The sequence below is a fragment of the Entelurus aequoreus genome, linkage group LG15 (assembly GCF_033978785.1).
Source record: "Entelurus aequoreus isolate RoL-2023_Sb linkage group LG15, RoL_Eaeq_v1.1, whole genome shotgun sequence".
In the NCBI taxonomy this organism is placed as follows: domain Eukaryota; kingdom Metazoa; phylum Chordata; class Actinopteri; order Syngnathiformes; family Syngnathidae; genus Entelurus; species Entelurus aequoreus.
This window is the reverse complement of record NC_084745.1, coordinates 22,332,762-22,355,205: the sequence shown is the minus strand read 5'-3', so window position 1 is coordinate 22,355,205 and position 22,444 is coordinate 22,332,762. Positions and strand designations below refer to the sequence as shown.

General features: G+C 42.1%; 1 protein-coding gene across 3 annotated transcripts in view; it reads left to right on the top strand.

Annotated features, from left to right (window-relative positions):
• The window catches only part of stau2 (staufen double-stranded RNA binding protein 2), a 412,795-nt gene that overhangs the window by 177,270 nt on the left and 213,081 nt on the right, over positions 1–22,444 (top strand). For all 3 annotated transcript variants that reach the window (XM_062021077.1, XM_062021078.1, XM_062021079.1), the window contains exons 6-7: positions 394–553; positions 11,834–11,941. In XM_062021077.1, coding sequence (XP_061877061.1) covers positions 394–553; positions 11,834–11,941 — 268 coding nt within the window. The remainder of the gene's footprint in view (positions 1–393; positions 554–11,833; positions 11,942–22,444) is intronic.

Here is a 22,444-nt window from a genome sequence, read left to right as displayed (position 1 = left end):
GTTAAAAGGAAAGGCCATGTAACTCAGTGGTAAAAATGCCCCTGTGCCAACTGCTTTGCAATGTGTTGCTGCCATTAAATTTTAAGTTAATGATTATTTGCAAAAAAAATTAAGTTTCTCAGTTCAAACATTAAATATCTTGTCTTTGCAGTGTATTCAATTGAATATAAGTTTAAAAGGATTTGCAAATCATTGTATTCTGTTTTTATTTACGATTTACACAACATGCCAGCATCACTGTTTTTGTATGTATATATGTATGTATACGTATGTTTATATGTATGTATATGTATGTGTATGTGTATATGTATATATTTGTGTGTGCGCGTGCGTGCATAGAAACAAGCTGAACATTTTTGGTCATGACAGATATCTCTAACTCTTGTTTTCCAGGTACCATTGTCCTGTTCCCAAGGTCTTCTTTGTGCAGCTGTCTGTGGGGAGTCACGAGTTCGTCGGAGAGGGACGCACTCGCCAAGCTGCCAGACACAACGCTGCCATGAAGGCCCTGCAAGCCCTCCGCAATGAACCGATCCCTGAAAGGCCGCAACAGGTGACAATGCCACAAACAATTAATTTTCGTGTTACAGCATACCAATCATTCAACAACCATAAAAGTGTGTTTACTTGGATAAATAAACCAACTTTTTTTAATTTACTGTATAACCCTAATATAAGACAACGCTGATTATAAGACAGACCCCTCGTTTTCGTTTGGACTTGTTTTGTGCCTGCTTTGTTGAATGATGGGTACCGAATTTGGTACATTTATAGGCACTGACCAAATTCTGTCGGTGATCCAAGTGAAATCAGACAGTGCCATATTAATGTGTTAGATTAATCGAGTAAAAGTATAAAACACATTTTCTAGCCTCAATCAATTAGGATACAATGGAATAGTCATTTGGTACATTTATAGGCACTGACCAAATTCTGTCGGTGATCCAAGTAAAATCAGACAGTGCCATATTAATGTGTTAGATTAATCGAGTAAAAGTATAAAACACATTTTCTAGCCTCAATCAATTAGGATACAATGGAATAGGATATACTTTATTTATCCCACAATCCGCACGACGATGTTCCGGATAGTAACGTCTCTATAAACGGGTTTCAAACGGTGCGCGCTGACCGGGACCGAACCAACGGCAAGCGGAAAGGAGGGGGGCTTGCTTTGTTTATTAATAAGAAATATTGTCATCCCGGTCATATTACAATAAAAGAGCGCCACTGTGACCCGAATATAGAGATGTTAGCTGTAGGACTCAGACCATATTATTTGCCCAGGGAGATTCCGCATGTTATCGTGATGGCAGTATACATCCCCCCTCTGCTAACGCTGCAGCTGCCAGTGATGTCATCCACAGCTCGATAGCCAGACTACAAACCAAGCACCCGAAAGCTCTCATCCTCATCTCGGGAGATTTTAACCATGTTACTGTGGACAAATCACTACCCAACTTCACTCAGTATGTCAGCTGCCACACCAGAGGAAATAAGATCCTGGACCTGCTGTACGCAAACATCAAGGATGCGTATAGTTCCATACCACTACCAGAGCTGGGCCGGTCAGACCACAACCTTGTTTACCTCAACCCTTGTTATGTGCCTCTGGTCAAAACACAGCATGTGACCAAAAAAACAGTGAGAAGGTGGTCAGAAGGGGTCCAAGAGACACTACAGGGCTGTTTTGAGGTAACTGACTGGCAGGTGCTCATGGAAAGGACATTGACGGGCTCACAGAGTGCATCACAGACTATATCAACTTCTTTGTTGACTCAAATGTCCCATCAAGGACGGTCACCTGCTACCCAAACAACAAGCCGTGGGTGACCAAGGACATCAAAGCCCTACTGAATGAGAAGAAGAGGGCATTCAATGCTGGTAACAGGGAAGAGGTGAAAAGAGTTCAGGGGCTGCTGAAGACCAAACTCAGGGAGGCCAAGGAGAACTACAGAAGGAAGCTGGAAGGGAAGCTGAAGGACAACAACATGAAAGCGGTTTGGCAAGGTATGCAGACCATCACCGGCCTCAAACCGTCGGGGGGTAGGGAGGTGGATGGAGACAAAGAGAGGGCCAATGAGCTAAACCAGTTCTTTAACAGGTTTGACACAGTGGCTCCGACAAGCTCCTGCCCCCCCCCGAGAAAACTTCAACGAACCAATCCCCCACCCGAGACATGCCAGCCGGCCCCCTGACAACTTCAGCGAACCAATCCATCCCACCCTCCCCTCCTCACAGCCCTCCAACTCCGATGACTACCTCCCCCCACTTAACACCTCACCCTCAGCTTGATGACCTCCCATCCCCCAACCACCCGAGACCCACCCAGTTTGTCTGTCTGCAGAACAGGTGAATGCACAGCTAAATAAGTTACACACAGGCAAGGCCGCGGGTCCTGACTGTGTGAGCCCCAGGGTGCCCAAAGCCTGCACCCCACAGCTGTGTGGTGTGCTCCAGCACATCTTCAACATGAGCCTTAGGCTGCAGAAAGTCCCCACACTGTGGAAAACCTCATGCGTGGTCCCCATCCCCAAGTGCACGCGACCCAGCACGTCGAAGGACTACAGGCCGGTGGCTCTAACCTCCCATATCATGAAGACCATGGAGAGGTTGGTCCTGGAACAACTCCGCCCTACAGTCAAGCCCCACCTGGACCCACTCCAATTCGCCTACCAGCCCCGACTGGGAGTGGAGGACGCAGTCATCTACCTGCTGAACCGAGCCCACACCCACCTAGACAAGCCTGCGAGCAGTGTGAGGGTCGTTTTTTGACTTTTTCAGTGCTTTCGATACCATACGGCCTGGGCTACTGGGTGTGAAGTTGGAGACGATGCAGGTAGAGGCCCCCTTGGTGTCCTGGGTTGTTGATTACCTGACTGACAGACCACAGTACGTGCGACTGCAGGACTGTGTGTCTGACAGGCTGGTCAGCAACACTCGGGGCCCCGCAGTGCACAGTCCTCTCCCCCTTCCTCTTCACCATTTACACCACCGATTTCCACTATCACTCAGAGTCCTGCCACCTTCAGAAGTTTTCTGATGACTCTGCGATAGTGGGGTGTATTGAGGATGGTGATGATGAGGAATACAGGGCACTGGTGGAGGACATTTTCGCATGGTGTGGAAAGAACCACCTCCAGTTCAATGTGACGAAGACCAAGGAGCTGGTTGTGGACCTGGGAAGGAGGAGGAGTACTCCGGCGACCCCTGTTTTCATCAGGGAGGTCGATGTGGACATGGTTGAGGATTATAAATACCTCGGAGTACACATGGACAACAAGCGGAATGGGTCAAAACATGCTGAGGCACTCTACAAGAAGGGACAGAGCCGCCTCTACTTCCTCATTGACAGACGTTGAAGAATCATTCAACGTCTGTACAAAGATGATGAAGATGTTCTACGAGTCGGTGGTGGCGGGCGCCTTCTTGTATGCCGTGGCCTGCTGGGGCAGCGGGCTGAGAGCGAGGGACGCAAACAGACTGGACAAGCTGGTAAAGAAGGCCAGTAATGTGGTGGGAGTGGAGCTAGACTCTCTGGCGGTGGTGTCAGAGAGGAGAAGTCTAGCAAAACTCCTGGCCATTATAGACAACACCTCCCACCCACTACACTCGGACCTTGCGGAGAGAATGAGCACGTTCAGTGGAAGGCTCAGACTCCCAAAATGCAACACAGAACGACACAGGAGGTCCTTCATACCAACAGCCATCAGACTGTATAATGCATATGTTCCTTCTTGACTGCACTTAAATGTAGAATATATGTAGAATATATTTATATTATTCATAAATTCTATGTAATATATATATAATGTATTATTTATTATTATTATTGTCTATTGTGAGCGAACTGTGGTGCTGAATTTCCCCCAGGGATCAATAAAGTACTTTCTATTCTATTCTATTCCAAACGAAGGAGATATGATAACCAACACTAAACATAATATGACTTGACGTGACAGATCATAACACATATAGTTTTGCCTTGTAAATCTAAACAAACCTCTGCATGGTATTCAACATTTTTGAGTTTCACCACTATATATTTTAGGGGGATGACAAAGATTCTTCAAAGTAGCGCTGGGCGATATATCGATGTACTCGATATATCGCGGGTTTGTCTCTGCGATATAGAAAATGACTATATCGTGATATTCGAGTATACATTCTCACGCAGTTGCTTTTAGCTGCGGGCATTACACTGCATGGGTTTCCCACTCTTTCTTGTCTCTCCTTCTCACAGAGACGTAAAACAAGCGCACCTTCTTACACATGTCACGTGTGCAACGTCACACGCTCCCGCGGAGCGGAGAGGTCGACATGTTAACGTTAGCTGTGATGCTAACGGAGAGGTGCGAGTGGTAATACGAAAGAGAGAAGGTGCGAATCTGGTAACAAATGGAGGAAGAATTAATTCCCAAGAAAAACAGCACGGGATCCATCGTCCGGTGGTGGTTTGGCTTCAAGCGGGAATATGTTCAACATTTATGCGGCAAAAGCGTTGCTACAAAAAAGTAGCAGCACTGCTAATGTAGCATCATTTGAAAAGTCACCCGCTAGAGAATGAGGAGTGCTTGAAACTGCATGTCAACATCTCCGTTCGGTGCCACACCAACAAAATGCCGAAGCAACTATTTCCAGATCAACACCGTATGAAAAAAAAAAAGTCACAACAGAAGGAGATAACGTCCACAGGAACCTATTATGCAGCTCATTTTTATTTGACAGTTATTGAAATATCTTGTTTGACCTCATGCACAAAAGTGCACTTTATTTGTTTTTAACTATTGTAGTGGCGTTCTGTACAAAAAGTACTCTTTAATTTAGTGTTGTTTTGATATGTCATCTTGGTGACATCATTCACAAAAGTGCACTAATAGCTTGTTTTAAAATGTCTCTGACAATTTTGCACTTTCTGTTTTGGAAATGACATGAATTTTTGTGCCACTGCTTAATAACTGTTTAATAAATACAGTTTTTGGAAATTGACTTAGTTGTGATTTCACTCTCTGCATGAAAGTTTAAAATGAGCATATATTAATGCAGTATGAACAAGAATGTTTTAATGTAGACACCTAGAATCATCATACTGGTGTGATTATATGCATCAAGTGTTAATTCAAGGCTAAGGCAAAATATCGTGATATATATCGTGTATTGTTACATGGCCTAAAAATATCGAGATATTAATAAAAGGCCATATTGCCCAGCCCTACTTCAAAGTTTGAATAATGTTACTAAATGTTACATTCTTGAGTAATTTCCAATTATGTTTTATTTTTTCTTAAATTCTACAGAAGTAATATTTATTTGTACTATTTTATTTAAAAGTGTTTTGTTTTTTATGTTATGTATGTGGTTCTTGAGACCTTAGGCTGTATGGTCATGTTACTTTAAACTAAACAAAATTGTCACCTTTCTGATAAGAGATCCGATTAAGAACTGAATCGTTAAGCAGAATCAAAGGTGTAATCGGAACCGGAAAAATCTTATCAATTCCCATCCCTAATTGCGCATTTCATATTTGTTTAAAAAAACTGAATTTTTTTATTTGCAGGTCAAATGAAGTGACTTTTAATCCAGTAGAAGGTGGATGACCATTATGAAACACCAACACAGTATCAGTGCAGTATCAATACAGCTAGTAAGTGTGCCATACACTCACTAAGGCATAATTTGCCCATAACTAACGTTGCCTTATTGTTTTCATTACAAGGCTCACCTTCTGTGTTAGTTTTTGCTAGCGGGCCTGCCTCCACCCTACGAAAGTGAATGAGTGACAAGAGGGTTCACTCTGTTTATTAAATTTTAAAACGGTATGGGCGGATTTTGATTCAACTTTCAGGAAATGTCAAAAATTGGATACTGAACTTGTGATTAGACTTTGGGGGTGAACCGTGTGGCTTCAGGATTTAAAAATATATATATTATTTTCGCTCCCAACAATATCTTTGCTGAATGCTTAACTGTAATGAAGTAGCGTTGTAGCGTTTGTATTTATTGTACAGGCAACAATACTCCCCAAAGGGGGGAAAAAAAGGTTATTGCCGACTCTCCTATTTAAAGTTAGACTCTGTAAGATTTGGTAGTCATTCATTGCGGTTTGGAAAATTTGGTTGACATGTTAAAATTGTGGTAATCCAGGTAGTGTTTGCCAGTTTGGGTCTGGGAAGCGCAGTTTATATGATTGCCATTTTGAGATTTAGTGCCACAAGGTTTGCTGTGTTTTTACCCAGCTGCACTTTTCCCACTACTTGCTGGTCTATAAGTATAAGCAGCAAAGTCATCTATTTATGTTTGTCTCAGCAAGGTTGCAACTCTGCTTGGTCATTCCTGTCACCTTGTGAATACACATAATTTGGCATTTAGCCATCGCAGGTCATGGATAGAAACCTGAATCTTATAACATGTTTTTCTTCAATGTTTTTTTTAATTTTGCCTATCGTTCACAATCATGAGAGAAAAGAACACACTTTTTTTTTTTTTCCAGGATTTTATAAATGATAAACGCTTGCAAGATGCGGCTATTAGGAGTCACCATCGTAGCCTTCAAAGACCTCTAAAACAACCTTAAAACCCTCCAACGTTGTATATTCACACTGCAATTGTATATATAATGTAGTAAAATACACATTCAGAACAATATGTAATCTGTACATAATTTAACGTATTTTGGTTATTTTAAGCATTACCGGAGCTAATTTAATATGCCCATTTCCGATCACTCACTCATCTGCTTTGAGGCTCTAGCATTTCCACCTCCAACCAAGCCTGTTCCTTCCTGCCGTCACCGGATTATCATCTTCTCAACAATTTCGCTGCTGCTTTCCAAAACTGGACATATGCCCTGAATGTTTCCTCTCCTCTTTCCACTCTACATGCTCCCAGATATTGGACTCTGTTGCTCCTTTCAGTGACAAAGTCACCAAGTCTGCTCCTAATGCGTGCCCTGAGATGTCAGTGCAGGCAGGCTGAGCGCAAATGGAAGAAAGATGGACTTCATGTGTCATTGGGCATGTTAAGGGACAGTCTTGCCACATATCACAAAACTGTGAAAGAAGCAAAAACTAAATATTTATCTAACATCATCACCAGCAATAATCATCGCCCCAGAGTTCTAATTAACACTATTAACTCTGTTATTAACCCAACCACTGTTGTTTTTAATGCTGTACATGAGCACACATGTGACGCATTTCACCAGTTTTTTTATTAATAAGGTCCAGTATGTCAGGCAATCCATCCCAAAGGTCCCAACTACTGCCCTACTTGGTCCTCCTGTACAGCACGTTTTTGAGACTTTTCAATCAATTTCCATTTTCATCTTAAAGAATCAGCCCAGCAAATAAACCCCACTGGCTGTCCTCGAGATATTATACCTGCTAAAATAATGCTGGAGGTTATGGACACCATTGGTCCAGGCCATGTTCTCTTCATTAACAGCTGCTTCTGGCTGGGTATTGTCCCCACTGCCCTGAAGCATGCTGTAGTCTGACCACTTCTAAAAAAGCATAACCTAGACCCATCCATTCTATCTAACTTACGTCCAACATCACATCTCCCTTTTTTGTCCAAGATCATGGAAAAACTTGTCCTCACACAACTTCAGCCATATTTGTCCCTCAATGATTTTGCTGACAAGTTTCAATCAGGATTCAAAAGTCGCCACAGCACAGAATCAGCATTACTTAAAGTCCAAAATTACATTCTTTTGGCCCTTGACACCAAAAATGCTGTTGTGCTTGTCCTTTTGGATCTCAGCTGCCTTTGACACTGTGGACCATGCGGTCCTCATGTTCCGCCTAGAACACTGCGTTGGCCTACTTGGATGTGTGCTATGCTGGTTTTCCTCATATCTCTCCCAAAGGTCCTTTTCAGTAATGATTCATGATCTCTCCTCCACAGTTACTCCACTTTCTTCTAGCATACCCCATGGTTCAATCCTTGGGCCTATTCTATTTTCTCTTTACATGCTATCATTAGGTTCAATCATATCCAAATACAATGTTAACTTCCACTTTATGCTGATGATGTACAGCTCTATTTGCCCGTTATTCTAAGTCACAGAATTGCACTCGATTCCCTCCATAGCTGTCTCAATAACATTAAACTATGGCTGTCACAGGTTATTTTGCATTTAAATGTTAGAAAAACAGAGTACATTGTTTTTAGTCCTGATGCACGTCATAGTGCACCCAGCTGTATCTCCCCAATCCTCGCTCCTGCCGTGAAAAATCTGGGAGTGATATTTGACAGCGACCTTAAACTTGAAAAACAAATTAACTCTGTGGTTCGAGCAGGTTTTTTCCAGCTGAGGCTTTTGACAAAGGTGAAGCCTTTTTTGCAGAGGGCAGACCTTGGAAAAGCCATTTATGCTCTCATCAGCTCTAGAGTGGACTACTGTAATGCCCTCTAAATGGACTAAATCAGTCACTCCTCCACAAGCTCCTGTTAGTACAAAATGCAGCTGCTCGCCTTCTCACTCATTCTCCAAAACATGCCCATATTACCCTGGTTCTCTTTGCTCTCCATTGGCTCCCAGTATGTTTTAGAATACATTTTAAAATCCTTCTTTTTGTTGATAAGGCCATCAATGTTCTGGCCCCAGCATAGTTGGCTGATATTTTTAAATGTTCTTCACACACCAAGGAATCTGCGCTCCTCTTTACACACATCTTGCAAGTACCAAGGACTGGAGTTTAAAAATTGGGGTGATCATTATTTTTCCGCATGCGCACCCAAGTTATGGAACTCCCTCCCACCTGAATTGCGAGCTATCACGGAGCTAGACGCTTTTAAATCTCAACTAAAAGCATATTTGTTTAGATTGGCTTTTAACAAACAATTGCCATATGAATTTATTGTTACTGTTTTAATATGCATGGTTTAACTTATTTTTCCTGTAAAGCACTTTGTGCACCATTGTGATGTTAGGTGCTATACAAATAAACCTTGATGATTGATTGATAATTTCCTCAGCGCATTTATTTCCGTTTGCATAGCAGCGCACATCTGACTTCCGGAAACACTCTCAAGTGTGTTCAAATAATGGCAGACTTGGTTACAGACGACAAAGATTGTTAGTATACTTATCTTTTTGAACCTGAATATACTGTTGTTTAGAAAATCGAGCAATAAAAGCAGTGAGGCTGAAATGTTGGAGCAGACAGAAGTGGAGAGAATGAAGTCGGCGTAACATAATGGTACAAATGTGGAACTTAGAGCAAAGCTATGCTGACAGAAATGGAGTACTTACCCAAAACCAACTGAAAATGTTCCCAGCCAGTTTGACCAGACAGACAACTGTCCATCGAGTAAGTCACTATAATATTGATCATGATACATGCAGCACATCACCGTACAACTACAGTACATACGCTGTCAAGCTAGCTGGGTACAAACAAAACATGGAATGTGTTCTAATACTTTACAGATACTGTAATATGATTGTTCATTTTTTTCAGTCAGTACAGATTGGTGTCCAATCGCATTGTGTTGTGTATTACAAACTCAAAAGCCATTCAGCTGCTGACACAAGAAGCTAGCTTACCTCTTGCGGTAGATAGGTTACGGCTAATGCCGTAGCAAGGTGATGTGTAACAACGCTAGATAAACAGTTTCTCAGTGTTTGTTCTTACAATAACAATGTCGCTACAGCTTGGTTATTATACAGGTTATGGAACGTAAATGAAGTATTGTTGGCGGTTTTTAGAAGCATTTTCAAAGTGATTCAGAGGCAGAATGGATTGATCCCATTAGCTGCATTGCTAGCCACCTAGAACGAGTCGATTATTACAAATTAGAATGCAAAAAAAATACTTTTGTCTTCTTGTCTCTGATCTGGATTATGAACTAAGGAATTATTCCCCCCCAAAAGTGCAGGTCCCACTTTAAGAAGAGTAACATTACAATGTATTCATTGTAATACTAAAACATGAAAATATAGGTACACTGTTATAAAGTAGGCTATCACAAGTTTGTTTTTGTATTATCCATTCTAAGCTCCATGTTGTTGTCTGATGTGAGTTGTATTAACTCTGTATTTATTGACTGTTTATTGTAGGCAATGTGTAGGGTATATGAATCTGCTGCTCAAAATTAACTGCCCCTTGGGGGATTTATAAAGTTGTTTGAATTAAATTGAGTAGAGTGGAACCTCTAAAATCAAGCCTAGTTTGTTCCAAGTTTCAAAACTAATTACTCCATAGGTCAGGGGTGCCAAACTTGTTTATATTAAGGGCCACATTGCAATTATAACTGCCCTGAAAGGGTTAATGTAACAGTGAATATACATCGCATTATATATGTATAATAGTCTTGTTACACAATTTGCATCGACAGTTGTGTTTATTATATTGTTTAACTGATGGATAACTTGATTTGAAATTGTAAGTAAATGTGAAAAAGCAGATATTTCAATAGTCTTTTTTTAATAACCAAAAAAAATGCTTGGAATGTTGTTTTGCATAATCAGATATTTGAAGTTTAGAATATATGGAATTGAATGCAGTACAGTTTTATTATCAAAATTGAAAAAACAAAGACATTTAGCCAGAAAGGGCTTTACATGGCTCCACTTCGACAGCATCTTCTCCCCTTCATCTTTGTTGTACCGTTACATAGCGAGTCTACTGACAGATATGAGTCAGAATTATATGTTACTTTATATTAGAAATGGTAACAGTGGAGGATGTATGCACCACAACAAGAGGATAGAGAAAAAGAAGCTGATGGACTACGGCGGACGTGCGCAAATTTTCGGTGCCAATAGGTAAGAAAAGTTAGTTTTCCATAATATTCCGAAACAAAATGCTAGATAATGTTGCCAAATCTTCTAACGGGGGCAATTTTGGGGTCCTTATAGCACACGTCTGACCACAGTAGCTGTAATGCTCCGTGTTCCATCAAGCAGTGCGGCTTCGTAGCTTACCAAAGTCGTACTACAGCATTTTTTACAAATTTTTGAGGGCTCTGTGTAATGTTCTATATTCTCAATAAAACATTAAAAGTTTCTGTGTTGCTTGCTTACGGGTATTTGCTAGTGTAATTTATTGAACAGGCGTCAGTCCACCTGCAGTGTACACGTATCTCTTACTGTATGTGTGACTGCTATCTACTGGTCACACTTATCATTACGCCACGTACCAAATAAAATTGCTTCCATGTCAGTAAGCACAACCAGATATAATCAATACATTTGGCGCACCAGGTTATAGGGTGCACTGTTGATTTTAGAGAAAATGAAAGGATTTTAAGTGTGCCTTGAGGTCAGAAAAATACGGTACATTACATCATTAGTTTTCAGTCTTTCTAATGGTGTTTCAATTTGAATGAGCAAAGAGACTCAAGAAAGAGTGAATAAATATGCACTTAACGTGTTTATTAAACATCTTCAACATCATGTTCGTAATAAAAACCTGTATGTTTTCCTAAACATCTTTTTGGGTTATTCATGTGCAATTTTAAACAGGAAGCGCTTGGGTGATAAGAAAAACTCCTTCCTGCAGAGTGTGCATAATACTTTGTCGGTCGACTGTTAAGTCATGGCTTTTTTGTACTCCTATTTCCCATCACAAGGGTCAACATGTTGTTTAGCGTCCTCAATGTTGACTTGTTCAGCTCTGCAGCCTTTCATTATGGGATCGAATGCCCTTTTGTCTATAGGTGATACTACAGTGATACTACATATTCAAACTGTCCGAAATGCGTAGCCGTAGACGCTTAAGGTGTTATGAATCATTCTGCACTGCAGATGGGTTAATTACCTAAACATTTAACCAGATTAAAAATAATGAGGGATTTATCCACGTTAACACATTTTTTTTTTTGCTAGGACCCTGAAGGAAAGGTGGAGAGTGAGGAAGGCGCTGACGCCAGCAAATCAGAGATCAGCCTGGTTTATGAAATTGCCCTGAAGAGGAACTTGACTGTCAACTTTGAGGTGAGTTCTCTTTAGGGATGCGTTGATCGATCGGCCACTGATTAGTATTGGACTATTTTTTTTTTAAAGCGCGTAATTGCAGATTAATGCTGATCACTAACCCTGATCCCTTTAGGTTGACACTATTTTTGTTAGTCCCTCGGTTAAAAAGCGGCTCGCAGCTAAGTCTATGTCTGCATACAGAGTGTGGAGCCGTTCCCCTAATCTAATAAAAATCACCCCCATTGCGGAATAACTGCATTTCTTAATATCTTATATCTAATTATCAGTTACCATTATCACTGGATGATGAAGATAAACATGTTACACACCAAAACCAAGCTATCCCTAGTTATTTTGGATGGGATTTATTTGGAAAATGATAGTGTTCTGTAGTCATGCTTTTAGGTCTCAACATTATAAAATACAAACATTGAACACTCAGACTTAGTGTTTTCTGTTTTAAGTTGGTCACCACTACTGCACTTTGGAAAATTCTTTGGGAAATGCTCATCTTGTAAAGGATGTTTTTAGGAAAATGAAATACCGGTAGCTTTATTGATGTCGTCCTAATGACTTTGCTATTGACTCAGCTGATAGGTCGCATCCGGGATAGTCAGATGAATGTCCTTAGTAGCTTCTTGTCTGTACACACCATTAAACTGTATTCTACAAAATGAGTACACCTTCACATTTTAGAGGCCATTTTTCTTACAATATGTCTTCTTGAGTGACAAGAGTAGTCACAGCTTGTACTATTTATCTAGTATTAGCCCATAAAGTGATAAACTGTGGTAAAAATGGTTGCTGAAATATGAGCGGTGTAATCTTGAGAGATACTGTACTTCACTGGATTCCCTCTTAATGCCCCTTTCTCATTTACTCTGTCTTGTCTGGTGATCAGTCCAGTGACCTAAGTTAACTGAAATAGGCTGAAGAAAATCTATGTACAGATGGAATGCCCTCATAAATAAGAAAACGATTTTGCTCAGGGGAAATAGATTTCACTGTTCTCAAAGTATTTGACTTTGCCTCACCATGAGTCTTACCAAAATCAATGAGGATGGTGCAGATGTCCTTACTTGACCCACTTGGTCTATTCTCTTTGGCTTTCACCATTTTTCAGATGACTTTATCCAATAATCCCTCCCTGATCGCCGTTTCTCCCTTTTCCCAACACTGCAAAGTGCCAAAAACAGGGGAGGCTCAGCTTATTTTTTGTGCCCCCTCCCTTCCTCCATTGAATCCTTCCTTTCTTTTTCTCAGACCACTAAAATGGATGATGGTATTTGTTATAAAACAATGGGTATCCACTTGGATTTGCAGAGGAAGGGAAGTGTTGGGGAGACACCATTTTTATGTTGCTGTTGTATGCTAATGAGAGTTTACACAACTTCAGAAAGTTATCGGGAAAGCTGTCCAGTTCTATGCCTTTTTTCTGTTGGAAACACATTTGGTCAACAGATAATGACATTCTTTCTGGAACCGCTATTAATACATAAGGATAGCTACATCTGTGTTAGTGTGATTCATTGTCTCTCATGTCCTTGTCTAAAACTAGGCTACTTTCACTTCCAGCTCACATCTAAAAGCCTAGAAAAACTGTGCCCAGTCGCATTCATGTCTCCTTTATTCTTCATTACAGTTGCATGATGAGCAGTAAATTCTTAATCTCTTGCAATTTTTGTTTCACATTCATAAGATTTGTTTCTCTGTTCGCCAATATCTTTGCAATTAAAACACCCCACTTCTCACCAGATGTGCCATCCAGTCACAGGACTGTTTATCTTGATTTTTTCAACTTCGGAATGTTGATGTATACTGGCTTCTGCCTTTCTACATCAATCACACATAACTTATTTTACTCTGTCTTGTAAAACAAGAGGCTAGTCTACCTCAAGGCAAACTCTCTTTGCTGACATAGCATACAGTTTGTTACATTAAGTATTTTCTTACACTACTGGTAACAATATAAACTACACGTTTCGATTGGTGTTTTTAGCTTCAGTTTGCTTGTTTGGGTAGTAGCACCAGAGCCACTCTATTTGCTCTTTGTAAAGTTGAATGTGCTATCTGTGCATTTTACAGCAATATATTTTTGAAGCTTTTACCCTAGCATAACCAGGCATAGATGTGTTTCCAAGAGTGAATAGCTTATACCATATGCAAAAAAACATGGGGTGTTGGAATTTTTGGGGGGCTGCAGACATTTTGTAAAAGTTAAATCCTCAATCTATCAAATGGGTCTCAAAGGGTTTCACAAACTCACAACTACCTGATCTAAACCCACATCCAGGTAGGGCTACACGATTTTGAGAAAAAATAGGGCTATCAATGTTAACGTATTAATCCATCCATCCATCCATCCATCCATCTTCAACCGCTTATCCGGAATCGGGTCGCGGGGAAAACAGCTCCAGCAGAGACCCCCAGACTTCCCTCTTCAGAGCAACATTAGCGACTTCCTCCTGGGGAATCCCGAAGCGTTCCCAGGCCAGAGAGGAGATGTAATCCCCCCATCTGGTCCTTGGCCTGCCGCGGGGTCTCCTCCCAGTGGGACGTGCAACGAGGACCTCCCTAGGGAGACGCTCGTGAGGCATTCGCACGAGATGCCCAAACCACCTAAGCTGGCTCCTTTCCAAGCGAAGGAGCAGCGGCTCTACTCCGAGTCTCTCTCGGGTGACTGAACTTCTCACCCTATCTCTAAGGGAGATGCCATCCACCCTTCTGAGGAAACTCATTTCGGCCGCTTGTATCCGCGATCTTACTCTTCCGGTCATTACCCACACTTCATGACCATAGGTGAGAGTAGGAATGTAGATAGCTCGGTAGACCAAGAGCTTTGCCTTCTGGCTCAGCTCTCGTTTCGTCACAACAGTGCGGCAGAGAGACTGCAATACTGCCCCAGCTGCTCCGATTTTTCGGCTGATTTCCTTCTCCATCTTTCCCTCCCTTGTGAACAAGACCCCGAGATACTTAAACTCCTCCACCTGGGACAGAGTCTCGTCCCCTACCTGGACTGTACAAACCATCGGTTTCCTGCTGAGAACCATGGCCTCAGATTTGGAGATGCTGATTCTCATTCCAGCCTCTGAACACTCGGCTTCGAACCGATCCAGTGAGAGCTGAAGGTCACGAACCGAAGGTGCCATCAGAACCACATCATCTGCAAACAGCAGTGACGCAACCTTTAGCCCCCGAGACGTATACCCTCTCCGCCATGGCCACGACTCTGCCTAGAAATCCTGTCCATGAAAATCACAAACAGGATAGGTGACAAAGCGCAGCCTTGGCGGAGACCAACCCCCACTGGAAACGGATCCGACTTACATCCAAGCACCCGGACACAACTCTCGCTTTGGTTGTATAGAGATTGGATGGCCCTCAGCAGGGTTCCCCTCACTCCGTACTCCCTCAGCACCTCCCACAAGATCCCCCGGGGGACCCGGTCATACGCCTTCTTCAAATCCACAAAGCACATGTAGACTGGATAGGCATACTCCCAGGCCTTCTCCAGGATTCCCGCAAGAGTAAAGAGCTGGTCAGTTGTTCCACGACCAGGACGGAATCCACATGGCTCCTCTTGAATCTGAAGTTCGACTATCGGCCGGACCCTCCTTTCCAGTACCTTGGCGTAAACTTTTCCAGGGAGGCTGAGTAGTGTGATACCCCTGTAATTAGCACACACCCTCTGGTCCCCCTTTTTGAAAAGGGGAACCACCACCCCAGTCTGCCACTCCGTCTGCACTGTCCCAGACTTCCACGCAATGTTGAAAAGGCGTATCAACCAAGACAGCCCATCAACACCCAGAGCCTTCAGCATTTCTGGACGGATCTAGTCAACCCCCGGAGCTTTGTCACTGTGGAGTTGTCTAACTACCTCAGTGACTTCACTCCGAGAGATCAACGTCGATCCCCCATCATCCTCAGGCCCTGCTCCTATCAGGGAGGGTGTGTCTGATGTATTTGGGTTCAGGAGTTCCTCAAAATGCTCTTTCCAACGCCCTACGACTTCCTCACTTGAAGTCAGCAAAGTCCCATCCGTGCCGTACACAGCTTGGATGGTTCCCTGCTTCCCTCTCCTGAGGTGCCGTATGGTCTTCCAGAACAGCTTTGGTGCCGCCCGATAGTCCTTCTCCATGGATTCCCCGTACTGCTCCACACCCTCTGCTTAGCCTCGTCCAAAGCCACGGCCGCTGCCCTTCGGGCCCGTCAGTACCTTGCAACTGCCTCCGGAGTCCCCTGGGATAACATACCCCGGTAGGACTCCTTCTTTAGTCAGACGGCTTCCCTGACCACCACTGTCCACCAGGGTGTTCGAGGGTTACCGCCCCTTGAGGCACGTAAGACCTTCTGGACACAGCTCGCAGCTGCAGCTTTAGCAATAGAGGCTTTGAACATCGCCCATTCCGGTATGTGGGCTTGTATTAAGCCTCAGGGAGTTGAACGCCCCTGCCTTACATAGTTCCAGGTCACCCTTGGGCAAGGTGTAGCACCCGAATGCCCCCCTCCATCAGGGTTACGATACCCCCCCATGAACCAAACTAGAATATGATGCGTTACCCGGCCCGGAGGAAGCCCGGGGCCCTCCTCCGGAGCTAGGCCCGGAGGTAGGGCTCGTCAGCGAGCGCCTGGTGGCCGGGCTAGCCACTGAGCCCGGCCGGGCACAGCTCGAAGAAGCAACGTGTACACACCATCTTCGCCCACCACCCGCGGTCGGAACCAGTGGGGTCGGGTGGGCTGCCAAGTGGATGGCAGTGAAAGTGGAGGCTCCAGACGGACCAATTCGGGGCGGCAGAGGCTATTAATTCATGTGAATAATAAAATAAATTATTGCGGTATCATAATGAATGAAGATTAATCACATCCGGATTTAGGCTTAACACGGAATGTTACATTATCTGTGATTGCGATGAGAGGCGGCTGCTTACTACTAAACAGAACTTTAAATAAAACTAAGGTATTTTCTTTGTATTGTAGCGACAAACATTCTTATCGGCACACATCAAGTTTAAAATTCCCTCTTAATGCGAAACACGTACTTGAGGAGGGTGCCACTAGCATGAATACTACATAGACAATAAGCAGAGGATGACAAACAACGCTGGCGGAGTTTACTGCGTCAATGTGTTAACAAGAGCTCCATGGATAAGGCGGACAGCCACCGCATGTAAACCGCTTAACATCTGTGAAGACCAAGTCCTGCAAAAAGATGTAAGTCATGTTACCATAGCTGATCCATCGTACAATACCTTGTAGAGACACAATTACAGCAAGGTTAAACCAACTACTAAACAAACAAGAGTATCAAGTTACAGCTACCGGCACAATGTGAATTTACTTGCTTATTGGAGAATGTTGGACATCTGAAAGTAATCACAAGGAGCTGGGGTCGCATTGTACTGAAAAAAAAAAAAAAAGATCAGCATTGTCATCTGAAAGGGTAAATAGCTTGTGGTTGATGGGCTCATACTGTCCATCCGATTTGATGCTGAAATATTTTCACAACGGGACCTTTGGCTTTGTAATCATATTTTTTCCTCTTATTTTGTGTTACTTTGCGGAACTTCTTACTAGTCAGGCTGTCTGTCTGTAATACTTCCAGTGTGTGTAAGCTAGCGGTCTTGCTCTGCGCCCACAAAGACATTAGCAATTTGTACATTGTCAAAATGTATTTAATCTAATCATCATTCGGATTAGAATGTTATGAGGTGTACAGATCTGATTATGACGTGCATTTCCAAGCATCACACCTTAAATCGGAATACTTTACCTTGACATGCGCAGAACATAACATGAAAGGAAATGTTTTTGTTTGTGCTACGGCGCCATCTTTTGGACGAGTTTGTTCACTGCTGATGCTTAAGAAGCAGTCGGCTTTCACTGTAAACAAACATGGCTTTGTGCATTTCTGCTTGTCCGATATTATCGCGGCACTTATTTATCCTTTTTTTCTTGTGTTCACAAAATTTTTTTTAACATCTCTTCTTGAAATGTCGCTGTTTTGTGCCATTTACTTTGGGATTTGTATAAATTGCCGCATGTCTTCATGTTACGACGTTCTGTGTATGTGCCTGAGGCTAGCAGTTAGTACTTAGAGTAGCTGTAAGTTTGTTAATAAAAGAGGTTGAGGTGGGCGGGGCCGGGGGGCTAGGTTAAGGGGGGAGGAGTATATTTATAGCTAGAATTTACTGAAATTCAAGTATTTCTTATATATATATATAAATATATATATATATATATATATATATATATATATATATATATATATATATATATATATATACATATATACATAAAATAAATACTTCACTTTCAGTGAGTTCTAGCTATATACTGTGTACCGTATTTTCCGCACCATAAGCCGCACCTAAAAACCACAATTTTTCTCAAAAGCTGACAGTGCGGCTAATAACCCGGTGCGCCTTATATATGGATTAATATTAATATTTATTTTCATAAAGTTTAGGTCTCGCAACTACAGTGAACAGCCGCCATCTTTTTTCCCCGTAGAAGAGGAAGCGCTTCTTCTTCTACGGTAAGCAACCGCCCCCATAGAAGAGGAAGCGCTTCTTCTTCTACTGTAAGCAACCGCCCCTGTAGAAGAAGAAGCACGCGGATATTACGTTTAATTTCATTTGTGTGTTTCTGTAAAGACCACAAAATGTCTCCTACTAAGAGACACGCGTACAAGGTTCCACTGACTTTTGATATTCATGTGAACCGCACTGTGGATACAACGGGAACACGTACGGTGAATATTCGCACCACAGGGAATGAGAAGTCGTCCTTCACTGTGGTTCTAGCTTGCCATGCTAACGGCCAGAAACTTCCACCCATGGTGATATTCAAAAGGAAGACCTTGCCAAAAGAGAACTTTCCAGCCGGCGTCATCAAAAAAAGCTAACTCGAAGGGATGGATGGATGAAGAAAAAATGAGCGAAGAGACCGGGTGACTTTTTTCACGCAGCTCCCTGTTGATCTATGACTGCATGCGCGTCCACATCACAGATGGTGTCAAAAAACAAGTGAAGCACACCGAAGAAGAATAATTCGAGGGATTTGTGGATGAGTAATAACTTCAGAAAGTGAGCTTTAAATGTTTATTTTGTGTTTTGTGTGACACTAATGTATGAGCAACGTTGAGTTATTGATGTTGCTATTGCTCTGCACTATTTTGAGTGTTACTATTTTTGTGATTGCACATTTGCACATTACATTTTGGGAGTGAACAGAGTTGTTAGAACGCTGGTTTGTAATATATTATTAAAGTTTGACTGACCTATCTGACTGTTTTTTTGACATTCCCTTTAGCGTAGCGTAGGTGCGGCTAATAACACGGGCGGCTAATAGGTAAACAAAGTTTTGAAATATGCCATTCATTGAAGGTGCGGCTTACAACACGGGGCGGCTTATGGTGCGGAAAATACGGTATATATATATATATATATATATATATATATATATATATATATATATATATATATATATATATATATATATATATATATATATAAATAAAATAAATACTTGAATTTCAGTGTTCATTTATTTACACATATACACACATAACACTCCTCTACTCATTGTTGTATTTGAAAGTGCAATGCTTTGCAGCCAGTAGCACAGCCTTTGAAGGAGCATAGGTATGGGCAGTATAATATTCTGGGTTGGAGTCAATAACCAGGTGAGGGGATGAAGTTACGTCTCTTTACTTCATACTTCAGAACCGACTCCCACACTTGCCGTAAGGGTGCGCAATACAATGTAAACCGTTGGCCAACCAAAAAGTAACCACAGAACACGGTATAGTGTTCTGTGGTTACTTTTTGGTTGACCAAGCGGACGTGACGACAGGCTGTCCTCACTCAGGTCCGCACGGACCTGGAGGGGGCGTGCCTTAAATCCGTCTGGAAATCGGGAGAAATTCGGCAGAATGGTTGTCCCGGGAGATTTTCGGGAGAGGCACTGAAATTCGGGAGTCTCCTGGAAAATTCAGGAGGGTTGGCAAGTATGGTGTGATGCTAACAGGTCAGCGACCCCGCTTTGCTTCTCAAAGAGTCAAAGACGTTTAATGAGAGCAAGATAATTCACCCCTTCTGTCCATTCCGCTATGGTACAAACGCGCATAGCTGCTAAAAGCGACAAAAAGTGGGAATGCTCTAGAAGCATGCGCATGGTTATTTATCAATGCTAGAAAATTTACAGACATTATTTTTCATTTATCGTCGGGTAATTAACTTATCGAATATCCGCCCAGGCCTAGACTCTCTCTGTTTAGTTATTTCTACTGTTAAGTAAACACGCTCAGGTGCTGAAAGAGATGCAGAGAGTGAGACCTCTTTTTCTTTCTCCCTGTTTGACTAAGACAACAAACACACACGTACATAGCAATTTATCGATACTGGCAAAGTATTTCAACTTCATTTTCATTTATCCTCACCAGGCCTAGTTACCATTAAAACTTTCTCAAAGGAGCAAGTGGTGTTTGTTTTTAGCGTACTGGCAGCCCCCACTGCAGTGCACACACACTTGCTGGCCAGGAGGCAAAGATCACAAGGCTCACGAATTCTGATTGGCGAACATGTCTGTCACTCAAATGCTGTTGATGGCGGAAAAAAAACAACTCAGCCTTTTGCAGTTATTTTTTGCATTATTTAAAATCTCAATGTTCTTAGATGCCGCTTATTTGTGCAAAAGTATAAGAAACATTGAAAAGGGACCACAGATGTAGGGACTCCCCCTTGCAGGGTTATGGGCTGCAATGGATGTCGAGTGGGTATAATTATTGAATTGTTAAATTAATAGATACTGAGGGAGTATAGTTCATCGGGAAGCCAACAGATAGTCACAGGGGGAACTTCTTCTTGGCTCAGCCAGGTCAACTGCGTACAGAGAGACAGCCACAGCTTTTCATAGAAGAGTGGTCCAACCTGGGTTATAGCTAGCAAGCGCCTCATCCAGACTGGTACCTTTCCAAAAATTAATTATTATTAATTAAATATATTAAGTGTCCCACTTTTTTGATTTGTGACATATAACACAAAGCTAAGATTTGGAGGTTTTGTTAAGATAACCCTTAATATATTGACCTTTTAGTATTGTAACGTACAAAGTGTATCAAAGTGGCCCAGGCATTCCTAATTTTTCATATGCAGCCCTCTGTTGAAAAGGTATCAATATCAAATACAAGCGGACAAAGTAAATGAAGTATTGGCCGCAGGAGTTGAGGGCACAACTCTACAACTGTGCCGCCCTGCCTTTGACTAGCGATAGCGCTAAGACCAAGCTTAGAGTCACTCACAATTCGTCTTCCTGGTAAAATACGTAAACCAGGGATGTGCAAAAATTTAGCAAAAAGGCTTTCATTATGTAACGAGAGAAAGTTGAAATGCTGATACAAATAACTAAATCAAAGATTTTGGTTGGTCTTTTAAAAAAATGTGCATGCACATTTTTTTTAAATGGTGTCATGTAATTTGCACAATTATGCAAATTACATGTCATCATTTATACCACCCAACCTACCACCACAAATAAAAAAAACTGCTCAACTTGAATACAATTGGTCTCCTTTACACATGCCCAAAGTAAATCAATCAAAGTTTACTTATATAGCCCTTAAAGGCCTACTGAAATGTTTTTTTTTATTTAAACGGGGATAGCAGATCCATTCTATGTGTCATACTTGATCATTTCGGTATATTGCCATATTTTTGCTGAAAGGATTTAGTATAGAACAACGACGATAAAGTTCGCAACTTTTGGTCGCTGATAAAAAAAAGCCTTGCCTATACCGGAAGTAGCGTGACGTCACAGGAGGTAGGATTCCTCATTATTCCCCGTTGTTTACAATGGAGCGAGAGAGATTCGGACCGAGAAAGCAACGATTACCCCATTAATTTGAGCGAGGATGAAAGATTTGTGGATGAGGAACGTTAGATTGAAGAACTAGAGAGGCAGTGCAGGGTGTATCTTTTTTCGCTCTGACCGTAACTTAGGTACAAAGTCTCTTTGGATTCCACACACTCTCCTTTTTCTATTGTGGATCACGGATTTGTATTTTAAACCACCTTGGATACTATATCCTCTTGAAAATGAGAGTCGAGAACGCGAAATGGACATTCACAGTGACTTTTATCTCCACGACAATACATCAGCGAAGCTCTTTAGCTACTGAGCTAACGTGATAGCATCTGGCTCCAATGCAGATAGAAACAAAATAAATAAATCCCTGACTGGAAGGATAGATAGAAGATCAACAATACTATTAAACCATGGACATGTAACTACACGGTTAATAATTTCCAGCTTGGCGAAGCTTAACAATGCTGTGTTGCTAACGACGCCATTGAAGCTAACTTATCAACCGGACCTCACAGAGCTATGCTAAAAACATTAGCTATCCACCTACGCCAGCCAGCCCTCATCTGCTCATCAACACCCGTGCTCACCTGCGTTCAGCGATCGACGGTGCAACGAATGACTTCACCCGATCACAGATGCGGTCGGCGAGACGGAGGA